The sequence below is a fragment of the Octopus sinensis genome, linkage group LG5 (genome assembly GCF_006345805.1).
Source record: "Octopus sinensis linkage group LG5, ASM634580v1, whole genome shotgun sequence".
NCBI classification, from domain to species: Eukaryota; Metazoa; Mollusca; class Cephalopoda; order Octopoda; family Octopodidae; genus Octopus; species Octopus sinensis.
In genome coordinates this window covers 134,050,573-134,071,916 of record NC_043001.1, presented here as the reverse complement: position 1 = coordinate 134,071,916, position 21,344 = coordinate 134,050,573, and the positions used below count along the sequence as shown (strand labels likewise).

General features: G+C 36.6%; 1 protein-coding gene across 4 annotated transcripts in view; it reads left to right on the top strand.

Moving 5' to 3' along the window:
* Positions 1 to 21,344, top strand: part of LOC115212084 (protein bicaudal C homolog 1-B) — a 295,851-nt gene that overhangs the window by 152,094 nt on the left and 122,413 nt on the right. For 2 of the 4 annotated variants that reach the window (XM_029780911.2, XM_029780910.2), the window contains exon 2: positions 10,512 to 10,571. The exons of 1 other annotated variant lie outside the window; for it this stretch is intronic. In XM_029780911.2, coding sequence (XP_029636771.1) covers positions 10,512 to 10,571 — 60 coding nt within the window. Of the gene's footprint in view, positions 1 to 8,424; positions 8,447 to 10,511; positions 10,572 to 21,344 lie in introns of those variants that run through there. One more of the 4 variants, XM_036503095.1, reaches the window with a different exon arrangement.

The window sequence follows — 21,344 nt, the reverse complement described above, 5'->3', positions numbered from 1 at the left end:
ATTGGATACTATGAAATTGTCCAACCTATGCCAGCATGAAAAAGTGAGCATAAAATGATGATGATAATCTTGACTTGAACTCAACAGGACATATGTATATCTATGTTTCAAATATGGTGTGTGTGTGAATAGATAGAGTTTATTGAATGGAGTATATGATCTATGTAGACAGCATGCTCAAGGGAACATATATAAGTATGAATAAGGATTACGACAGGAAGTGGGGAATTCTAGTAGAGCATTTCATTATCCAAGTATAAAATCAATCTCATTACATAACTTATACTTTCTTTTATTAGCTCAAGAAACAAAGTTGGCTTTAACAGGATTTTAATTCACAACATAAAAGGACATAACTAAATGTTGACAAATACAAGACATCCTGAGCAGGATGTTGTGTAAGCCTGTGATACAAAGCATATTGCTTACTGAGTAACTGCTACAACCTGTTATGTTATTTCTACTCATTGATGGAATACAGTTAAGTTTTAAAACCAATAATGACAACAGATCAGTTATTACATTCAGCTCTGTACACCAAATTTTCTGGTGTCTGCTTAATTAATAATACTTTAAAAAGAAAAGGAGGTCTGTTCTTCCTTGCAACAAGAGGTTTCTCAGTATTGTACCAGAAAAAGAAAGATTTCTGCTTTTTGTTTTTCTTGAAGCTATTTTTAAATGTTGTGATTGCGATGGAGGAAAAGTAAACTTTGAAACTGGCATAAGAAGGAGAGAGGAGGAGGCGGTGGAGAAAGGACATGGTGGGAGATAAGTTTCTGCTTCTTAGTAGCTGATTGGCTGATTAGTTCTGTAAAGTGGGTGTGGGATGACAAGGAACTACTGAAGTAGAGTAGGAGTTCAAAAGTAGGTCGCATTTACTACATCTTGACCTCTTTAGGAGTAGAAGTGGAAGGAGCAAAAACATTAGGAGTGTTTATGCATGCATATGTGTGTGTGTGTGTGTGTGTGTATGCACACGTGCGCACGCACACACAATGTTATTAAAGAAAGTTACCATTACACACTTGAGGCGTGTAATGTTTTGTGTAGCAACCGAGTGGTGAAGGTTGGGAAAGTAGCCCACCCACCATCCTTGTGTGTCACATGTCTTTTAGCTGGTTGTAACAATGTGAGGAGGGCACAGTGGTGGGGGATAATATGTTGTTGGTTTAAGGGTCATATACTTAGAGAAAGAAGAACATTGATGTTTTGAATTAGTTTCATCAGATAAAATCAATTAGGTAATTAATTGATTGAAAGATAAACAGAGAAGAGGCCCTAAACAGATGAAGTAACATTGTGAAGAAGGGACTGAGATAGATTAGTCTGAGTGTGTCTATGAATGTATGGGGTCTTGTCAAGTCTGTTTGACTTCAGGGCTCTAGCTGTGACCTTCGCATGTTTTATTTGACTGATTGCTTAGATTACAGGATTGCTAATTTCGCGTTTATATTTATAGGGTCAAAGCTACATTGAAAGACAGTAGGGGTGTTTGGGGAGTGTTTCCATGTACTCGCTCTCCTTGTTTGCTGATTAAGGGCTAAGATTCAAAGTCCATAAACTACAATAGGCTTGCTTAATCATTGTCATATACATACTGCACATACTTGTCTTAAGAAAGGTTTCTGACATCCTACACCTCCTCACCACCACCATCACCACCCACCACCACCACCATCTCAGTAAGATCTAATTGGCAGTATTTTATGCTTGTTTCCCCTATTCCCTTACTATTGATATTCTCCTGAAATAGTTTCCAATTTCTAGTTAATGATTGATTTTGTCCAAAGCTTGATTGATTTTGTCTAAAGATGATTTTGTCCAAAGTAACTGTTCATTTTACCATTTTGCCACCATTGGTTAACAACTAATAACTGATTATTAATTATTTATTTTTGATTGATTTATAATTAAAGACTGATTATCAGTTGATTATAATTTATTCATCTTTATCCTCTTGATTAAATCTTTTTATATAGTAAATGCATTTGTAGATAAATACAGCTTGTAGATAAATAAAATGAAAAGCAAAAAGCACCCAGTACATTCTGTAAAGTAGAGACAATAGAGTTGAGAGGACTTTTCAGTCTTGCTGAGAGTGAGAACTTCTGATGTTTTGGTACCTAAAAAACATTGTAAAGTGATTGATGTTAGGAAGGGTATTCAGCCATAGAAACCACACCAAAATCGAGACACTGAAGTAAGTTGTGGTCCTTCAATTCACTGGATTCTATTGAAAGAAACTCATACCTGCATTGAAGGCAGGTGCAAAATGACAATGATGATTATTTGCTTGTATGCTTGCACATATATATGTATGTGTGTATGTTTGTGAATGTATGTGAATGAATGTGTATTTATGTATTCATTTGTTTTTATGTTTATCATGCTTGCAAGGGCTATATAGGTATCAAAGTATTGTTTTATAGTCACAGGCTTTCTCTGTTGCTAACCCTTGGCTGTTCTTCAAGTAAGAAATCTCTTATTTTACACTTCTTGAAAGCTCAAAGTAAGAGAACAATTTGTTGACAAGAGAAGTAACAACAACAATGCTAATAGCAAGTGACTTTTGTTGAGTACAAATGTAAACAAACACATAGTATGCTCTTTCCCCCTTCTCTCTCTCCCTCCCCCCTCTATCTCACACACACACACACACAGGGTTCCTTAACCATTTTCTTAACACACTGGAATCATAGTTGCTGCTACACAACTCCTGATATTGGTTAGTCTGTGGTGGTTTATTTGATGCCAATAACTGTTTGTATCAGTGCTAACAACTTCCATTTCTGAAGGCCATTTTATCACTGATTACCTTGAAACTCATCCAATGGAATTGGCATATATTTACAGAACTGTATTTCTAAAAAAACATGAAGAAACATTCTTAATTCTTGTACAAATATTCTCAAAAAATATGGAGAATATAAGAATAGATACCGGCATTGCTGCATGGTAAGAAGTTTGTTCAACAGCCACACGGTTTTGGGTTCAGTCTCACTGTGTGGAACTTTGGTCAATGTCTTCTGCTATAACCCTTGGTTGACCAAAGCCTTGTGAGTAGATTTGGTTGATGGGAACTCAAAGAAACCTGTCATATGTGTATATACATTTCAATCTTGGCTTATGAATTTAATTTGTTCTTGAAGGCTGTTCATCACCTGAAATGTTCATTAACCAAAATTCAAGAGAAGCTACAGTGAATTCGAGCAAGGATGTACACTGAGCTAATGCTAAACAGCAACTGTTGCTTATCTACTGATACTCCCAGCCTGTCACCTTGTTGTAGGCTTGTGTGTTTGTTACTCAAGATGCCATCCATCACCTGAGACGTTTTATGTTTGAAAAATTGTTTCTAAACTGATTTGTTTGTGATGAGGTGTTTGTAAACTGAGATCTTACTGCATGTGTGTTTGTGCGTTAGTGTCTTTTGGCCTCGACATCACATGAAAGTTGCTAGTATTACCATCTTGTCTTTTGTTCTCAATCGTTTGTGGAAACCTGTCTAACCATGGGGAAATATTATCTTGCTTGGAAACAAATGCAGGTTGGCAACAGGAAGAGCATCCAGCTGTAGAAAATTCACCTCAACAAAATCTGTCTGACTCATACAAGCATGGAAAAGTGGATATTAAAACAACAATTATGATGATGCTGATGATGACAATGAGGATAAGAATATTAAGAATATGAATATAAGAATATGGAAGCTATAAGAATGGGAAGCTATGTAAGTGTAGGGAGAATATATAAAATATGGGAACTGAATTTGGTTAACATTTCCCTGTCAGAGTAATTGTTTAAATTTGTGTTAAATTTCCATATCAGAGTTTTGTAAATAACAGCTTTATTAGTCACATGTTGTCTTCTGGGAATAATAACTTAGTTACATGTGTTATCAACAGACCATTCACTGGCTCATTGCTTTTATTATGGTGACAGTGGTAAGGGAGGTCTGTGCAGTTTGGGTGGAACCGATACTACATGAGGTATTTTTGCTTGAAAATACCATTTCTATTGGTTTTCCCCCACTGACGTGTACATATTTCATCAATGAAAGACACATGCACGCATGCGTGTGCACACACACACACACACACCTATTTCTTTATTACCCACAAGGGGCTAAACATAGAGGGGACAAACATAGGTATTAAGTCGATTACATCGACATCGACCCCGAAAGGATGAAAGGCAAAGTCGAGCTGGGGGGAATTTGAACTCACAACGTAACGGCAGCCGAAATACCGCTAAGCATTTTGCCCGATGTGCTAACGATTCTGCCAGCTCGCCGCCTGTGTGTGCTCGCTCGCACACACACACACACCACGGGCTTCTGCACAGTTTCTGCCTGGCAAATTTCACTCACAAGGCATTCATCAACCTTAGGCTATAATAAAGACACTTACCCAAATTGTGCATGGTTGGATTCAACCTGAAACCACATGGCTGTCAAATAAATTTGTTGACCACACAAACATGCCTTTGCTTATTGGTTATGTGCACACTCACACTCACAATTCTGTACAACTTTTGCTGACCAAATTTCATTGATAGATAGATACAGGTCAGTATGAAGCCTATGGTTGAAGACTTATGCTCAAGGTACCTAAGAACTGAACCAGGAACACTATGGTAAGCATTGTGTGTATCATTGTTCACAGAACTGAAAGATTCTAGTGGTCATGTCATCATCATCATCATCGTTTAACGTCCGCTTTCCATGCTAGCATGGGTTGGACGGTTCAACTGGGGTCTGGGAAGCCCGAAGGCTGCACGAGGCCAGTCAGATCTGGCAGTGTTTCTACAGCTGGATGCCCTTCCTAACGCCAACCACTCCGAGAGTGTAGTGGGTGATTTTATGTGCCACTGACACAGGTGCCAGACGAGGCTGGCGAACGGCCACGCTCGGATGGCGTTTTTTATGTGCCACCAACACAGGTGCCAGACGAGGCTGGCGAATGGCCACGATCGGATGGTGTTTGTTACGTGCCCACAGCACGGAGGCCAGTCGATGCGGTACTAGCTACGGCCACGTTCGGATGGTTTTCTTATGTGCCACCGGCACTGGTACCACAAAGATACAAATTCCATTGATGTTCATCTATTTTGATTTGGTTTGATGTTTATAGAAATTCCTGATACCCACAAACAGTTCACTGTTGCAAGCAGTGGCAGCATTGTAAAACTGATGTGGGTTTTTTTAATTTGTAGTGCCAAAGTCTTTTTAGTGACCACGGTAAGACTTGAACTACCAAACTGTAGTCTTTGAATATATTACAACTGGCAAATATCAAATTTGAAGTTTTTACCATTCTGTTACCATTCTACCAGTTCATTAGTCCTAGAATATAGTTTTTCTGTCTTCAGAAGATTCAATATGATGATGGTCTGACTATACAATATTCTCAGACCTTTACCAATGTCAGTCAAACCATTAAAATATAGAAAGCAAAGACAATCACAAGAAAGAGCAAAAAATTAAATCATGTTAAAAGAGTGTTCAGTGCTTGTTACAACAGTAATTACTAAACAAGCATTGGCGAAATTGCCTAATTAGCATGTTTGCATTTCATTCAGTTGAACCTTCGGCAATTCTGCTAAAATGGCTGTGTGCGTTACACAAGCTTAAACTTATCTGTCTGTTTGTCATGTGTATAACCACATATAGTGCTATTTTTAATGATATAACCAGAAATGTCATCTAAATATATTGTGTTTGTAAGGTTGCATATATATACATATATATATATATATATATATAATATATATATATATATATATATATATATAAGAGTGTGTACATAGCTATATATATATACATACATACACACACACACATATATATATATATGCAACCTTACAAATGTATATACACATATATACATTCATTTTATCATTGAGTATCTGCATGTAGATGTGTATTTGTGTATGTATAAGTAAGTGTACACATACATACACACACTATGTGTGTGTGTGTGTGTGTGTGTATATATATATATATATATATATATATTATATATATATATATATTCTTGTATGTATATGTGTGAGTATGTATGTACAGTTATATATTTATGTGTGTAGACGTATATACTTGTGTATTTATGTAAAAATACTGAAGGTTGAAATGTGGAATGTAATTAATGAACTTTTGAAGTAAATTGTACCAATATCTTTTCCTGTTCTCAGACAGGAAATTTAAATGCTATTGTTCTGCCGGAAAAGGAAGTAGTAAGAAGTTAATTTCCAGTGAGAGACATTTCACAAAAAGATTTACATTGCCTGTGTTTGGACGAGAGGTTTTCTGATATAATGACACATTAGGCAGTTAAAGTTCTTAGTATTGCTGTTATTTTGATAATTGGCTGTAAAAGATTTCTACTTCTTCAGAAATAAAGATGTAGAAAATGAGGGAAAAAACATTATGTGTTTCTGGTTACAAAATGTTTTTGTTTTTTCCGCTTTTACTTATAAACAAACAATAAGTTCTACTAGGGGAGATAGTAGCAGAAACCACTGAGTAGGTTAGTGTAAAAGGCCTATCACCTACTTAAGTAAATCATATTACAGGCATTGATCTGTCCCCAACGACTCACATAGTGTTGCCCTTATCACTTACTACGGTAAGAAATATAGCTGAGAGCTAAAGTTGAGATACCAAAATAGTGAAGTAAATAAAGGATTGAAAGTGATGGGGTTGAAACAATGAGAAACTAGACTTGTATATTATTAGTGAGACAGCTATGCCATGGACACATTAGAAATAGATGCAACTATATAACCAGGAAAATATATTGTTATAGAGACAGTTATATAACTATAGAGAAAGTTATGTAACTATTGAGAAAGTTATGTTACTGTGGAGACAGTTATGTAACTATTAAGATAACTATTTAACTATAGAGGCAGCTATTTGACTATAGAGGCAGCTATTTGACTATAGGGACAGCAGTGTGGCTATAGGGATAGCAGTGTGGCTATAGGGACAGCTGTGTGGCTATAGGGACAGCTGTGTGGCTATAGGGACAGCTGTGTGGCTATAGGGACAGCTGTGTGGCTATAGGGACAGCTGTGTGGCTATAGGGACAGCAGTGTGGCTATAGGGACAGCTATGCGGTTATAGGGACAGCAGTGTGGCTATAGGGACAGCAGTGTGGCTATAGGGACAGCTATGCGGTTATAGGGACAGCAGTGTGGCTATAGGGACAGCAGTGTGGCTATAGGGACAGCTGTGTGGTTATAGGGACAGCTGTGTGGTTATAGGGACAGCAGTGTGGCTATAGGGACAGCAGTGTGGCTATAGGGACAGCAGTGTGGCTATAGGGACAGCTGTGCGGTTATAGGGACAGCTGTGTGGCTATAGGGACAGCAGTGTGGCTATAGGGACAGCTGTGCGGTTATAGGGACAGCAGTATGGCTATAGAAACATTGAGACAGCTATGTAGCTTTACATGTAATTCTAATGAAAGAACCTCTCTGTGGTCACTGTATCAACTAGAAATAACAGCCAAATTTCCCTCAAATAACTCTTTACTTAAAAGGGACTCACTGGATAATATAATCTGGGATATGCTATTACTATAAATAAGGTGGGAAGGTCGTTATTTGAATGTCTTTGTTCAGTTAGTGCTGACCTCAGGCTAAATAACCAGATCATTGACCGGAGCTATTTTTTTTACCCTCTCTAGAATGTCATTGACAGGACATCATCTTCATTTTAACATCCACTAGGCAAATTTTCAACAGCTAGATCCCTTCCTGTCATCAGCACTTGACTGTTTCTAGGAAAGCTAGTATTTCCTCATGGCCAGACATGTTTTCACAGAATATTGGAAATGAATGACATTCACTCACAGCAACCATGTAATGTTAAGAGAAGGAAACACACAAACATATACAACTGGCTTCTACCAAATCCACTCACCAGGCTTTGGATGGCCCAGGGCTATATTAGAAGACACTTATCCAAGGTGCCACACAGTGGTACTGAACCCAGAACCATGTGGTTGGGAAGCAAGTGTCTCAACCCTCCCAGAAATAGGGGGCAAAGATGGATGGATGGGATGCTAAACAATATGGCAGTGCTGAAGTCATAAATATGTATGACACGTCATGACAGTATTGAAGTCATAAATGTATGACATACTCAATATGATAGTGATGAAGTCATAATTATTATGACACACATGGTTTGACAGTGTTGCAGTCACAATTATAAATGATATGCACAACATAATGGTGTTGAAGCTATCACATAATTGATTATATGTTGACAAGATGTGATGTTTATGATATAAAGTGTGTGTTCAGCCACTGGATAATAAATGGGTCAATTAAAGGAATAATGATATACATACACATGCATATATATAAATATCAACACACACACACACACAACAAAAAGGAAATGCATGAAGTAGCATTAGTAAACATTCATAAGGAGGTGAGTTGGCAGAATCATAAGCACACTGGGGAAAATGCTTAAGGACATTTTATTCATCCTTATGTTCTGAGTTCAAATTCTACTGAGATCAACTCATCCTTTCAGGGTTGATAAAATAAGTACCAGTTGAAATACCAAGTTTGAAATACCAAAGTTTGAAACCATTATTAAACATGTGTCATGTTAATGAGACACACACACACATACATACACATATATAGATACATACACATATATGTAATAAGTATATGCTCACACACACACACACACACACACACACACACACACATAGATAAAAAAATATTTAATCCTTAATTGTTAGTCCAGCAAAATGTATATTCTGTTTCACCTATGGCTCATCAAGACAGAATATATATTTTGTCAGATTAAAAATTATGGATTAAATACTTTTTATTCCGTCTTAGACTTATCTTTGAGCACTTTATTTTGAGTGACCAGACGTAGCTTCTTTTTCACTTCAATCAAATGATACTCTTATTCACTGTAATTTACTATTCAACTTCTATTTATTTACCCACTATTACACTACTTATATTCACATATTATCCATTACCCACTAAAACAATCTATAACTCCTAATCCGGGAATTATGCCAATATTAGCCATAGAATAATACTCAGTCTGCTGTGATGATTCTAAAATACAACACTTAAAAATCAAATGGTATATCTTTTTTCTACTCCTCTGATGAGATTTAGCCTAATATAATGATTTTATTAATTACTATTTAATATATTAGGCCTAATCGAAACAGCTGTAAGGGGTCATGGTTGATTTTTGCAGATAATAAATTGTTATTAAATGCTATATTTTCATTTTCATACTTAGTTTTGAATGATTATAAACCATTGTTTATGTATATATATATATATGTATATATATATATTTGCTTATTTCCTTCTAAATTTTTGCTGACATTGGATCCTTGATAAGGTTTATTTCCTATAAATCAGACTATATTTCTCTCTCATTCCTTATATCATATATATATATATATGTCTACCTATTTATGCATAGATATCTATCTATTGCTCTGACTATATATATCTATTTATCTATCTATCTGAACCAAATATAGTGGATACAACTTAGGACACAATTCAATTTACATAACAGTGCATGTTCTGGCACTATGTTATTCTTTTCCAGTAAGGCTAAAATTGTATGTTTATCAAGAAAGGCAGAGGCACCACATGACCAGTGACTAGAGTGTTGGATGTATGCTCATAAGTTCATGGATTCAAATCGTGGGCTAAGTGGCAAACTGTCTCTTAGAGCAAGGCACTTTATTTCACTTTTTCCAGTATATTCATGTGAAAAAGGGTACCCATCCAACTGCTCTTACCTACAGCTATCACACCATGAATGTTTCCACTGGGGCCTGGTTGGCAGGTCAAGAGTGTGTTTGTGTCTGCTTGTAACTACATAGGTACCTAAAATGATTAGTGAATGCATAGTATATGTTAGCTAGTCACACTTGCTTGTGAGTGATCAACATACCCCTTTCATCAAGAAAGATGTCTTAAGACTATATTTAAAATGAAAAACACTGAGTGGTGCATTATAAATTAATTACCAATGTTGTCAGTGCTTGTGCCTTTAAGAAAATTAGATGGACCAGTTTAAAGTTTGTATATACTGTATTCACTTCAGACAGATGGTTAGACAAATACATAAAATGGTGAATAAACACGCACCACACACACGTACGGCTGCATGTGTGAATAAATAGGTAAGCATATAGATGCTTTTACCTATTTACTCATGCATACATTCCATTTGTGGGCATTGATCTGTTTGAGACTATGCTAGAAACCACTTGCAGAGGCTACTGAGGAATTGAATCAGGAACCATGTGGTTGCAAAGAGAATTTCTCATATGGTAACCCTAACCTTTCTGATGTAGTTGTAGAGATGTTATAAGATGTGGTAGCTTCCATCAATGATTATCAGAGACTGTGAGACTCCATAAATATTGTTAAATCTTTGTTTCATCATTATTCTATATCATATCAAACATGTTTGTTTTGTTTTTTTCTTGTAGTCTCTGAAAATTTGCACAATTCACCAGAAAAACAGCTCAATGGATGGACAAATTGTCAGAGTAAGTTAGTTTTTAATATTGCATTCTGGCATTGATTTTACTGATGAGTAACATTCCTAAACTTTTCTGTCGGGCCTTGTCCAAGCTTGATGGGTGGGTGGGGTAACAGAAGAACTCTTGGGTTAACAGAGTAACTCCTGGGTTAACATGACTGGTGTGAATTCTTGCAACAGTGTAGACTCTGCTAATGGTATCAAGAGATCAGGTAGTGGTATTAAACCAGACAAGAAATTAAATCCTTTACCCAAAAACTGGCAGAATCCATCTGCCGGACTTCTGTACCATTTCTCTCTATCCAATTTTTCTCACAAGGATGGCTCAGACTGAAACTCAGGTTGAAAGCATTTACTTAAGGTGACGTACGGTAAGACGGAACCAGGATCTACATGATTGTGAAATGATCTTCTTAACCACATAGCTGTGACTGCATCTGTATGTACGTATGTGCAATCATTGCATGATTAATGCTGACTAGTGTTGTGAGTTGTGAAAGAAGTTAGCCATAGTAGATATAGGCCAAAGATGACACAGTGTTTGAATGCACTTAGACATTTGACCTTGTGGAAAAATGAACATTGTGTGTGTGTAGTAGTAGTAGTAGTAGTAGTAGCCATGACTTTTCAGAGCGTTCTTCCTTGTCCCATATTGGTGAGACAATTTAGTGTTTGGTTTGAACATCAGTTGGTAGCATATGAAGGAAAGAAGAGTGGGAGAGGCGTGTACTGTTGAATGAATCTTTGCTAATCACTTAGGTGGTCTTCTTTTGGCACCAGTCCAGGATGCTTCTGTTTATGTAATGGTAGCCTTGTTCCCTATACCTGAGCCACTCTATGTTGTGAGTACAGCATGTTTTTGTGTGTGCAACAGTAACTTTATTCCATATTTACTAATAGTACCCTGGTGTATCCAACAAGTATCATAGTACATATCTACTTACAGTTCTACATTGTGGGCGATACTTAAGCTTTCTAGAGGGTCAGAAGCTAATTGTGGGAACAGTACTTTCTGGCTCTAAACAGTATTTGTGAAACGAGATCTGAGGATGCTGGGCTGACCTCAGAGAAGTGATGATGAAAGATGAAGACAGTTTGGTGATAAGATGTAGAAAAGCAATGTTAAAAATGATGATAATAGTTGTGGTGATGGTGTTGGTGGTGATAGTTTGGTAATGGTCATGAAAATGTTATTTTTCTGAAGAATTACTGTGAATGTGTATGGTACAGTCTGTATGAAACCATTCATCACAATGAAGGGAAATGTAATTATTGTTATCAGAATTCTCCATCATTAGTACTGTCTCTCATCATGGCTAAAATAGCTAGCAAAAATAGCAATGTGGTAGAGGTATACTGAGTACAAGAGATTTTCTCTTCATCTCTGATTGTTAAGACACCTTCTTTGGTTGAATAGATGAATGGATGTTACATCTGATATCTATTGGATAAGTTTCTGAAAGATGCAAATGAAATAGCACCTTGGCACCATTCAGGCTATGATTTCAAATAACTACTAAGCAAAACTAATGTTTTTAATTCTTTGTTTTAACTGTTATGTGTGAGTGTGTGTAGATGTGTGTGTGTATATATATATATATATATATATATATACACACACACACACACACACACACATATATATATATCATCATCATCGTCGTCGTCGTTTAATGTCCACTTTCCATGCTGGCATGGGTTGGATGGTTTGACTGAGGACTGGTCAGCCAGAAGGCTGCACCAGGCTCAGTCTGATCTGGCAAAGTTTCTACAGCTGGATGCCCTTCCTAATACCAACCACTCCGAGAGTGTAGTGGGTGTTGTTATGTGCCACTGGCACGAGGTTCTGGCAATGACCACGCTCAAAAGGTGTTTTTTACATGCTATCTGCACGGGAGCCAGTCCAGCGGTACTAGCAACGACCACACTCAAATGTTGTTTTTCACATGCCACTGGCAACAATCATGCTCGAATGGTGCTTTTTATTTTCCACCTGCACGGGAGCCAATCTTTGGCCCTGGAAACTATCACACTTGGATGGGCTTTTAACGTTCCACTGGCATGAGTGCCAATCAGGTGGTACTGTCATTGGCTACATCAGTGATTTTGATTTCACTTGCCTCAATAGGTCTTCACAAGCAAATTTTATTGTCCAATGAATGAACCATGGGCTATGGTTTCACTTGGCTTGTTGGGTCTTCTCAAGCACAGCATATCTCCAAAGGTCTTGGTCACTAGTCATTGCCTCAGTAAGGCCCAATGTTCGAAGGTTGTGCTTCACCACCTCATCCCAGGTCTTCCTGGATCTACCTCTTCCATAGGTTCCCTCAAATGCTAGGGTGTGACACTTTTTCACTCAGCTGTCCTCCTTCATTTGCAACACATGACCATACCAGCACAGTCGTCTCTCTTGCACACCACATCTGATGCTTCTTAGGTCCAGCTTTTCTCTCAGGGCACTTGCACTCTGTCATGCATGCACAGACATTACACATCCAGTAGAGGATACTGGCTTCATTTCTTGCAAGCTTACGCATTCCTCAGCAGTCACGGCCCATGTTTCACTGCCATGTAGCATGGCTGTTCGTACACTTGTGTCATACAGTCTACCTTTTACTCTAAGCAAATGTTGAATGCATATATTGTGACTTAAATTTATATATACATATATATATATATATAACCATAATTTTAATATCCTCTTTTCCATGCTTGCATTGGTCAGATAGTCTCCATAAAGGCAAATTTTCTAAGGTTGGATAACCTTCCTGTCCCCTGGGACAAACATGTTTTTTGCAGAAGACTAATGTCACCATCACATGACGTCAAGACAAGGAGATATGTGTGCATGCATACACACACACACACACAACACACACACACACACACACACACACACACACACACACAGAGGAATCCCCATGTTAGGGAGTAATGTGTTCCTAAAAACTTGTAACATGAAATTGTGTACTGGAAAATTTATTTTCCCTATTTATATTCATGTTATTAAGTGATAATACATTTCTACAGATGTTTTCAAAAGAAAAACAACAAGCAACACAACAACCACTTTTATGTATAAAACTAGTTTCTAAACATACACAGTGCAATATTTATACATAAAAGCATTTGAAGAGAAATACTTTAGGGAATAAATAAAACTTATAATATTGTACTAGGTCAACAAAAGATGTTGACAAGTTTGTGAGGGATGGTGATTGTGGAATGAAAATTATTGGGAGGGTGAGGGTCACTATTTTCTATTTTATAGTTCTTTGATCATAAGGTAGATGGTTGATGATGATGATTTATTTTATTTATGCGCCCTTTTCAAGCCTAGCCAGGCTCATGGGCCCGGTTTCCCGGTTTCTGTGGCATATGTGTTCCCCCCAGCTGGCCGGGATGCCAGTCCATCGCAGCATTACTCAAGAAACAGGAAGAAAGAGTGGGAGAAAGTTGGGGTGAAAGAGTACAACAGGGGTCACCACCACCCCCTGCTGGAGCCTCATGGAGCTTTAGGTGTTTTCGTGCAATAAACACACACAACGCCTGGTCTGGGAATCGAAACCATGATCCTCCGTCCGTGAGTCCACTGCCCTAACCACTGGGCCATTGTGCCTGATGATGATAAACTTATCCAAAATTGTTTGGATGTTTATGATGCATCGTCTCATTGTATTGAACCCATTATAAACTCCTCTTGTCCGTATTGTGTTATGTTCACTATTAGAGGTGTTACCAGCAAAAAACTTGCAGACTTCCTTGTATAAGTGCCAAACATTTAGCAATATTCTTTGCAGTTAATTTAAGTGGAGTTTTGTGTAATTTCCATTCTGTCATTTGTAATATTAGCTTGCTCTTGTTCTAACAGCATCAGATAAACAATGAGATACTTGTAGTTCATCTACATCATCCTGTATAACTTCTTCAAACCTTATATTATTTGCAAGTGCCACAATATCTTTCTGAATTTGATATAGACTTCCTGCTTGTGGAAAACTTGTAAAATCAGACAGTCTGGACATACACTTTACCAAATAATGATTCATAGTTGACGGTTTCATTTCATCCCATGACTCAGCTATGTTATTCATAGTATACATTATGTTGAACTTCTTCCAGGAGTCTCTTTATCTGTAAGTTTATCCTTCCTGTCAATTGTATTCATAAGTCATTTGAAAGTTTTCAGATAATTTACCCTGAAGTTAAGTATCACCCCTTATTACCTGGAACAAAGAAGTTGTATTCTTGAGGATATATTGTATGCTCACATCAGAAAGCTTTAGCGTTCAGATTAATTTGTCAACAGTAACCCTTATTTATTCACATTTAAAAAAATTTATCTGATATTATTTTGTACCTTCAAGATAGGAAAGATGTAATTGCTTATTTTTAGAATGACATTGCAGGGTAGGTGTGAGATGCATGTTCTGGCCAGTTTGAGCATAAAATGTGTAGAATATTTGGGCCTGATACAGCCGGTTTAAACACTAAAGGGTTAAGTGCACTAAGTGGCTTGGTGCATTGTCTAAAAGGAGCAATGTTTATTGGAAATATTATGTCTGGCACTGTATCTTGTCCAGCAAGACAAAAAAAATGTTTGTAAACCACTTTTACAAGAGCCTTTTTTCATCCATACCTTCTTATTTAAATGATAAATTAAACTTTTCCTAACCCTTGAAAGCCCTTGCATTTTCAGAGTGATACATAAGTAGGGGGTTTTAAATTAATATCATCAGTAGTATTTCTGCCCAGAATAAGCATTGGATGATTTTTGGAAGCTTTATATCCTGATGTTGATTTTCCTTAAGAAATAAACATTCTAACTGAAAACTACTGCTTCATCATTAAATACTTGCTCTGGTGTGTAACCCCCTTTAGCAATAATTTTTTTTTCCAGCTGCCCAGGATAATAGTAGCAACCCTTTTATCAACACTGACAGCTTTACCAGTCATTTTTTATGTTGTATAAACTCAAGCACTTCTTAAACCTTTCAGACCAGTCATTACTAGCCAGAAAAGGTTTTTCTTTATAAGTTTCACCTTACATCATCATCATCGTTTAACGTCCGTTTTCCGCACTAGCACGGGTTGGACGGTTCGACCGGGGTCTGGGAAGCCAGGGCTGCACCAGGCTCCAGTCTGATCTGGCAGTGTTTCTACAGCTGGATGCCCTTCCTAACGCCAACCACTCCGCAAGTGTAGTGGGTGCTTTTTACGTGCCACCTTTTCTAAAATTTGTCATACCAACTTTTGGCTTTTTAATTAATTATCATTGTGCTTATCAACACATTACATTGAATCTGATTCTTGATCCATACACCTAAGAGCTATTCCATTTTATATCATATTATATCTATGAAAAAAATGAGGTCTGAACAGTTAATGGAGTAACTTCCTGAACACTTGACCTTATTTTCTCTCTATTGTCACATATTGTTTCCACTGTAGACATTGCAAGCTTTTAATGTTTTGGCAATGTGGGTGATATTTTTTTCTTCCACAAAGCCTTTTTAAAACATCAAGTTTCATATCCAGGGTAATGCTTTTTGTATTCTTTTTTTGTGCTGCTGTCTTCAGTCCCACTTCATAAATTCTTTCCGGACATCAAACAGGTGCAGTGCGCAACAATTAGCCACAACAAATATGTAGTAGAAACATAACACCAGAAAAGAACTGTTTTGTGAGAGCAAAAACTTTGGATGGTAAGAATGGAAATGAGAAAGGAAAAGGGTGAAGGAGTGAGGTTGGAGGAAGTACTGTACAATTATAGTTAGTTGAAGAGTAACCAATTTCATTGGAACTTCACCCCCTTGTACCTCTGACTTGAGTAAAATAATACCACACACTCTCTCTTACACACACACCACCTTACTGCAATGACATACAACATATGTAGTTACAGGCATTACTGTCATGCTGATGCTATTGTTGTTACCAGTTGGTTATTCAAAGTTGGTGGGTTGGCAGTGGTGGTGCTGTTGATTGTACTAAATTTGGTGATGGTAGGGGTATTGTTGGTGGTGGCACTGGTTATATTGTTCTTGTTAACTGTATTGTTGTGCTTGTTTAGTCTCAAGTCAGTCCTCATTGGCCCAAGATCACGCATTTCATTCAACTTTTAAAATACAGTAGTGTACCACTTTATTTTGCACAGTTGTCTTTTATTTTAGATGGAGTTGCTTATCCTGTTCACATGACATGGGTTCTGTTAGAAAGATTGATCACAAACTCCCCAAATCTCTGCTTTTGGTTAATATTAACTGTACATTAGGTATTGAGTGCTGCTTCTTTATGTTTATAGATATGTTTCTGAGTGTGAATGTGTCCATAACCATGTCTGTATTTGTTTACAAGTGTTGAGTTACATCCCTCTATGTTAAAATTAACTTAGCGATTCAATAGAGATCAGTAAAATAGACTAAGATAAATACTATGGTCAATATGACTGACTATAATCCTTGTAGAAGATGCTCCTGCATGACCGCAGTCCTTGTGAATCCAATAAAGGAATTATGAATATAAGCATTAAGGAAGCAAAAATTTTATAGAAACCGTTTTTAGAGTCAAATTTATGTTAACATTTTGTCACAGTGTCTTCTCCCATTTTGCATTGAAGGTTGCATATAATGTACAATCATAGTGGAATTGTCCATGACACTCATATTTAAACATAGTTTGATATAATTATCTTGATTTATGTCACATGACCATAAGCATAAATATAATCGACTCTATAACAACATGAAGCTTATCTGTTGGAAACCAGTGTTTACCCTAAAGTTTTACGAAAGATGTTTTAAAGAGATAACTGTTCTGAAATATATATGCAAGGAAACCTCGGTAGAATTACTGTCATTTTCACAAAGATAACTGATAAAACTTGTCGAAATGGTGATATTTAAATCTGCCTATTTACTTTGTAGTAATCTTTTCCTATCTCCTATGATAGGTATACTAGTTAGGATTGTTGCTCTGACCTTTAATGTAACTACTTGTTTAGTGAAGAGCCTGTTTATCATTGACAGGCAAAAGAATAAATCTCTTACAATATTTTCTCCATACTGAATGAAATTTAGGACTGGACTTATCTTGTCTCTGCTATACAATAATAGTAGTTATATGTGAGGTTTGTATGCAGCAGTATCGCTGTTGTGCTTTTATGCCACCTGAAAAGACAGAAACATTTAGTTCAATGATTTCAAAACACTGGTGTTATAATCAATTGAACTATTCACTTTAAGCTGTGTCTCCTCACATCCTGGGGTGGCTTTGTGGTAAGAAGTTTGCTTCCCACCCACATGATTCTGGGTTCAGTCCCATTGCATGACACCTTGGGCAAGTGTCTTCTACTATAGCCCCACGCTAACCACAGACTTGTGAGTGGATTTGGTACACAGAAACTGAAAGAAGCCTAGTGTGTGTGTGCCACTGTCTACTTGCCTTGGCATTGTATAATAGTTGTAAACAAGTGTCACCATCATGCAAGTGTGGTCTTTCATTTTACAATCTTCTGTATAAAAAAATTTATCTGATTATGGGGAAATAATACCTTACTTGAACGCAGATGAGGGTTGACAACAGAAAGGCCATCTAACTGTAGAAAATCCACTTCAATATATTCCATCTGACCCATGCAATCATGGAAAAGTGAACATTAAAATGATGATTAAAATGATAATTATCCTTCTAGGGTAGTGAGCTAAGAATTGTTAGCATGCTTAGCAGCATTTCTTCCACCTTTACATTCTGAGTTCAAATTCCACCAAAGTCAACTTTGCCTTTCATCCTTTCAGGAACGATAAAATAGGTACAAGTCAAGTACTGGGGTTAATGAAATCAACTAGCCCCCTCCCATTAAAAAAAAAAAAAAGGAAACAGAATTTCAGGCTTTGTGCCTCCAGAAGAAAGGATTTAATTATCTACCTACAAATTTCTTCATTAAATTCATATTGTTGCACTTAATTTTTTCATGACTACTTTTTCTCAACTACCTTGTATTCAATTAATTATTTACATAACTGATAATTAAAACTAAAAAAATAAATGTTCCTTCTCGAGCTATGCCAGGCTCATAAGGGCCAGTTTCCTGGTTTCAGTGGTGTAGAAATTCCCCATCTGGATGGGACGCCGGTCCATTGCAGGATTACTCATTTTTGCCAGCTGAGTGGACTGGAGCAATGTGAAATGAAGTGTTTTGCTCAAGAGCACAACTCATTGCCCAGTCCAGGAATTGAAACCATAACCTTATGATCATGAGTTCAACACCCTAACCACTAAGCCAAGTGCCTCCACTAACTGATAATTAATCATTCCATATTATACAATCTGTTACTTATACCCTCCTCCTCTCCATTCCTTTCTTTGTTTCTGGTTTATTATAATGTCTGCTTTAATGTTACCTTAATTATATTCTAATCTTTATTCTAATATATTCCATTTCACACACTTATAATTTAATGGCAGATTTTATGTTTACCTCTTTGTACATCAAAGTTATTACAAGGATTTGTTGTACATCTTATACAAGCTTGTAACACTTTTTCATTTCTATTTTATTTCTAACCCACTTCTCCATACGTTTATTATCATTTATATTCTAGTTTTATAAGCTAATGTATTCATTTTCACAACATTTACTTTTTATTTGGTATCATGTATTTTATATAATAATTCCACTGTTTCATTCAACACACTACACATATCATCATCATCATCATCATTATGACTTCATTCCATGCTGGCATGGGTTGGATAGGTTGTCATGGTACATGTCAGTTAACATTTGGAGTTACAGCTCTTCTTGATGTTTCAGATAACCACATCTAATGTATACATTCCATTTCAATGGTTGGATGCCTTCTTAACACCAGCCACATTATGGTGCATATAGAATGCATTTTTATTGTGATATTGTCAACATGGCAAAATCCTGTAAAAGACGATATTTTGAGATATTCATTATCATCCCATTGTACATGTTACTGAGAGTATGATGATTCTTTGTATGAAAATAAAAAGGTATACTTCAAATCACTTTAACCGTTTGAAAGAGCTGCCAAATCTCCTTGAAGCAAATCCATACTATCTTAAACAAGAAAAGCTACCCTGATAACAAACTCCTACATACCTTGAAGAGGACGGGATGATTGTTGCAGAAATATCTTTGATCATTGGTTATACTCTATCAGAGTTAACCAAGGGCTAAACAACAGCAGTGTACTAAGTGCATATTTTTTTATCATGATATTATCAATATGATAAAATCCTGTAAAAGACAATATTTTAAGATATGCACATTTCATTATCATCTCATTGTACACATTACTGAGTATGAGGACTCTTTGTATGAAAATAAATAGACGCACTTTTACCAAATGTATTGAACATTATGTTTTCTCTAACACACACTCCCACCAATGCACACACATGCATGCAGGAAGACATGACTGTGGTTGAGTTGTTTATTTCTTGACTGTGTGGCTTCAAGCTCATTTCCACTATGTTGCATTTTGGGTATGTATCTTTTATTATAGCTGCAGGCCAATCAATGTTTTGTGAGGGAATTTAGTCAACAGGCACTGAAAGAAGCCCTTTGAATGTACATGTGTGCATGTGTATTCATGTTAATGTTTACAAACACTGCTCAGGGCTATAAATACAGATGATGGTGTTGCCCACAGTTGATGACACCATTGTGGTTGTACTGCGACAAGTAAAATTGACGAGTGAAAGGTTGTCATCTTCTGTCAACAAAATCATCCATTTTCTCTATGCTTTTGCATCTCCCTGGAATGGAAAAAAAATCCTTATTTGAAGAACAGTTTAGGGTTGGTGTCAGGAAATGCATCTATCCATAAAAAACCTTGCCTCATTGTTTAACCTTTTAACATTCGAATTCCTCTGTCAAATATATGCTTATTTATTCACAATGTTTTGAACAAATACATTATTTCATAGCTTTGACATATCAATGATGTGATGGCTTATTTAAAGAATGGCATTGTGGGGTAGGTTTGAAAGGCAGGATCTGGCCAGTTTGACTATAAAACTGGTAGAAATATTTGGGCCTGATATGGCTGGTTTAAATGCCAAAGGGTTAATTCTGTCAGAGTATGGAAAGCAGATGAAATGATACACGCTTTTCTCAAATCACACTTTGTAATAAATAATGTTATCTAAGAATTAAATGCTATGTTTCCATCTCTTTGTTCGTTTTGATATACTTAGTATTTTAAGATGGTGAGCAGTCACAATCATTTGCACACCAAGCAAAATGCTTAGTGATATTTTGCCCATCTTTATGTTCTGGGTTCAAATGCTGCCGGGGTCAGCTTTGCCTTTCATCCTTTTGGGGTTGATAAAAGAAGTACCAGTCAAGTACTGGAGTTGATTTAATCAACTTAACCCCTCCCCAGAAATTGCTGGCCTTGTGCCAAAATTTGAAACCAATATGTCCAGTATTTCATTTGCTCAACATCAGGAGTTAAATTTATTCATGCAGACTGTACTCCCCATAATTATATTTATTTCATGTCTCTAAACATAATTAATTAGTCATCTTTCAAAGACAATATCCTAAAATTATTCCCTCTGAATTCACACATACTTCGATAGAAAAACTTTCTCAAGATCCAATTTTTATGTGCACACTTGTTTCAAATTATACCTCTTGCTCATAATTCTATTTTATTACAAAATTAATTTATGCTATTAAAAACTTTTCTAATAATAACTCCTCTTTAAAACAAGGAAAACTGCTGTGAGTCTTATGTGATAA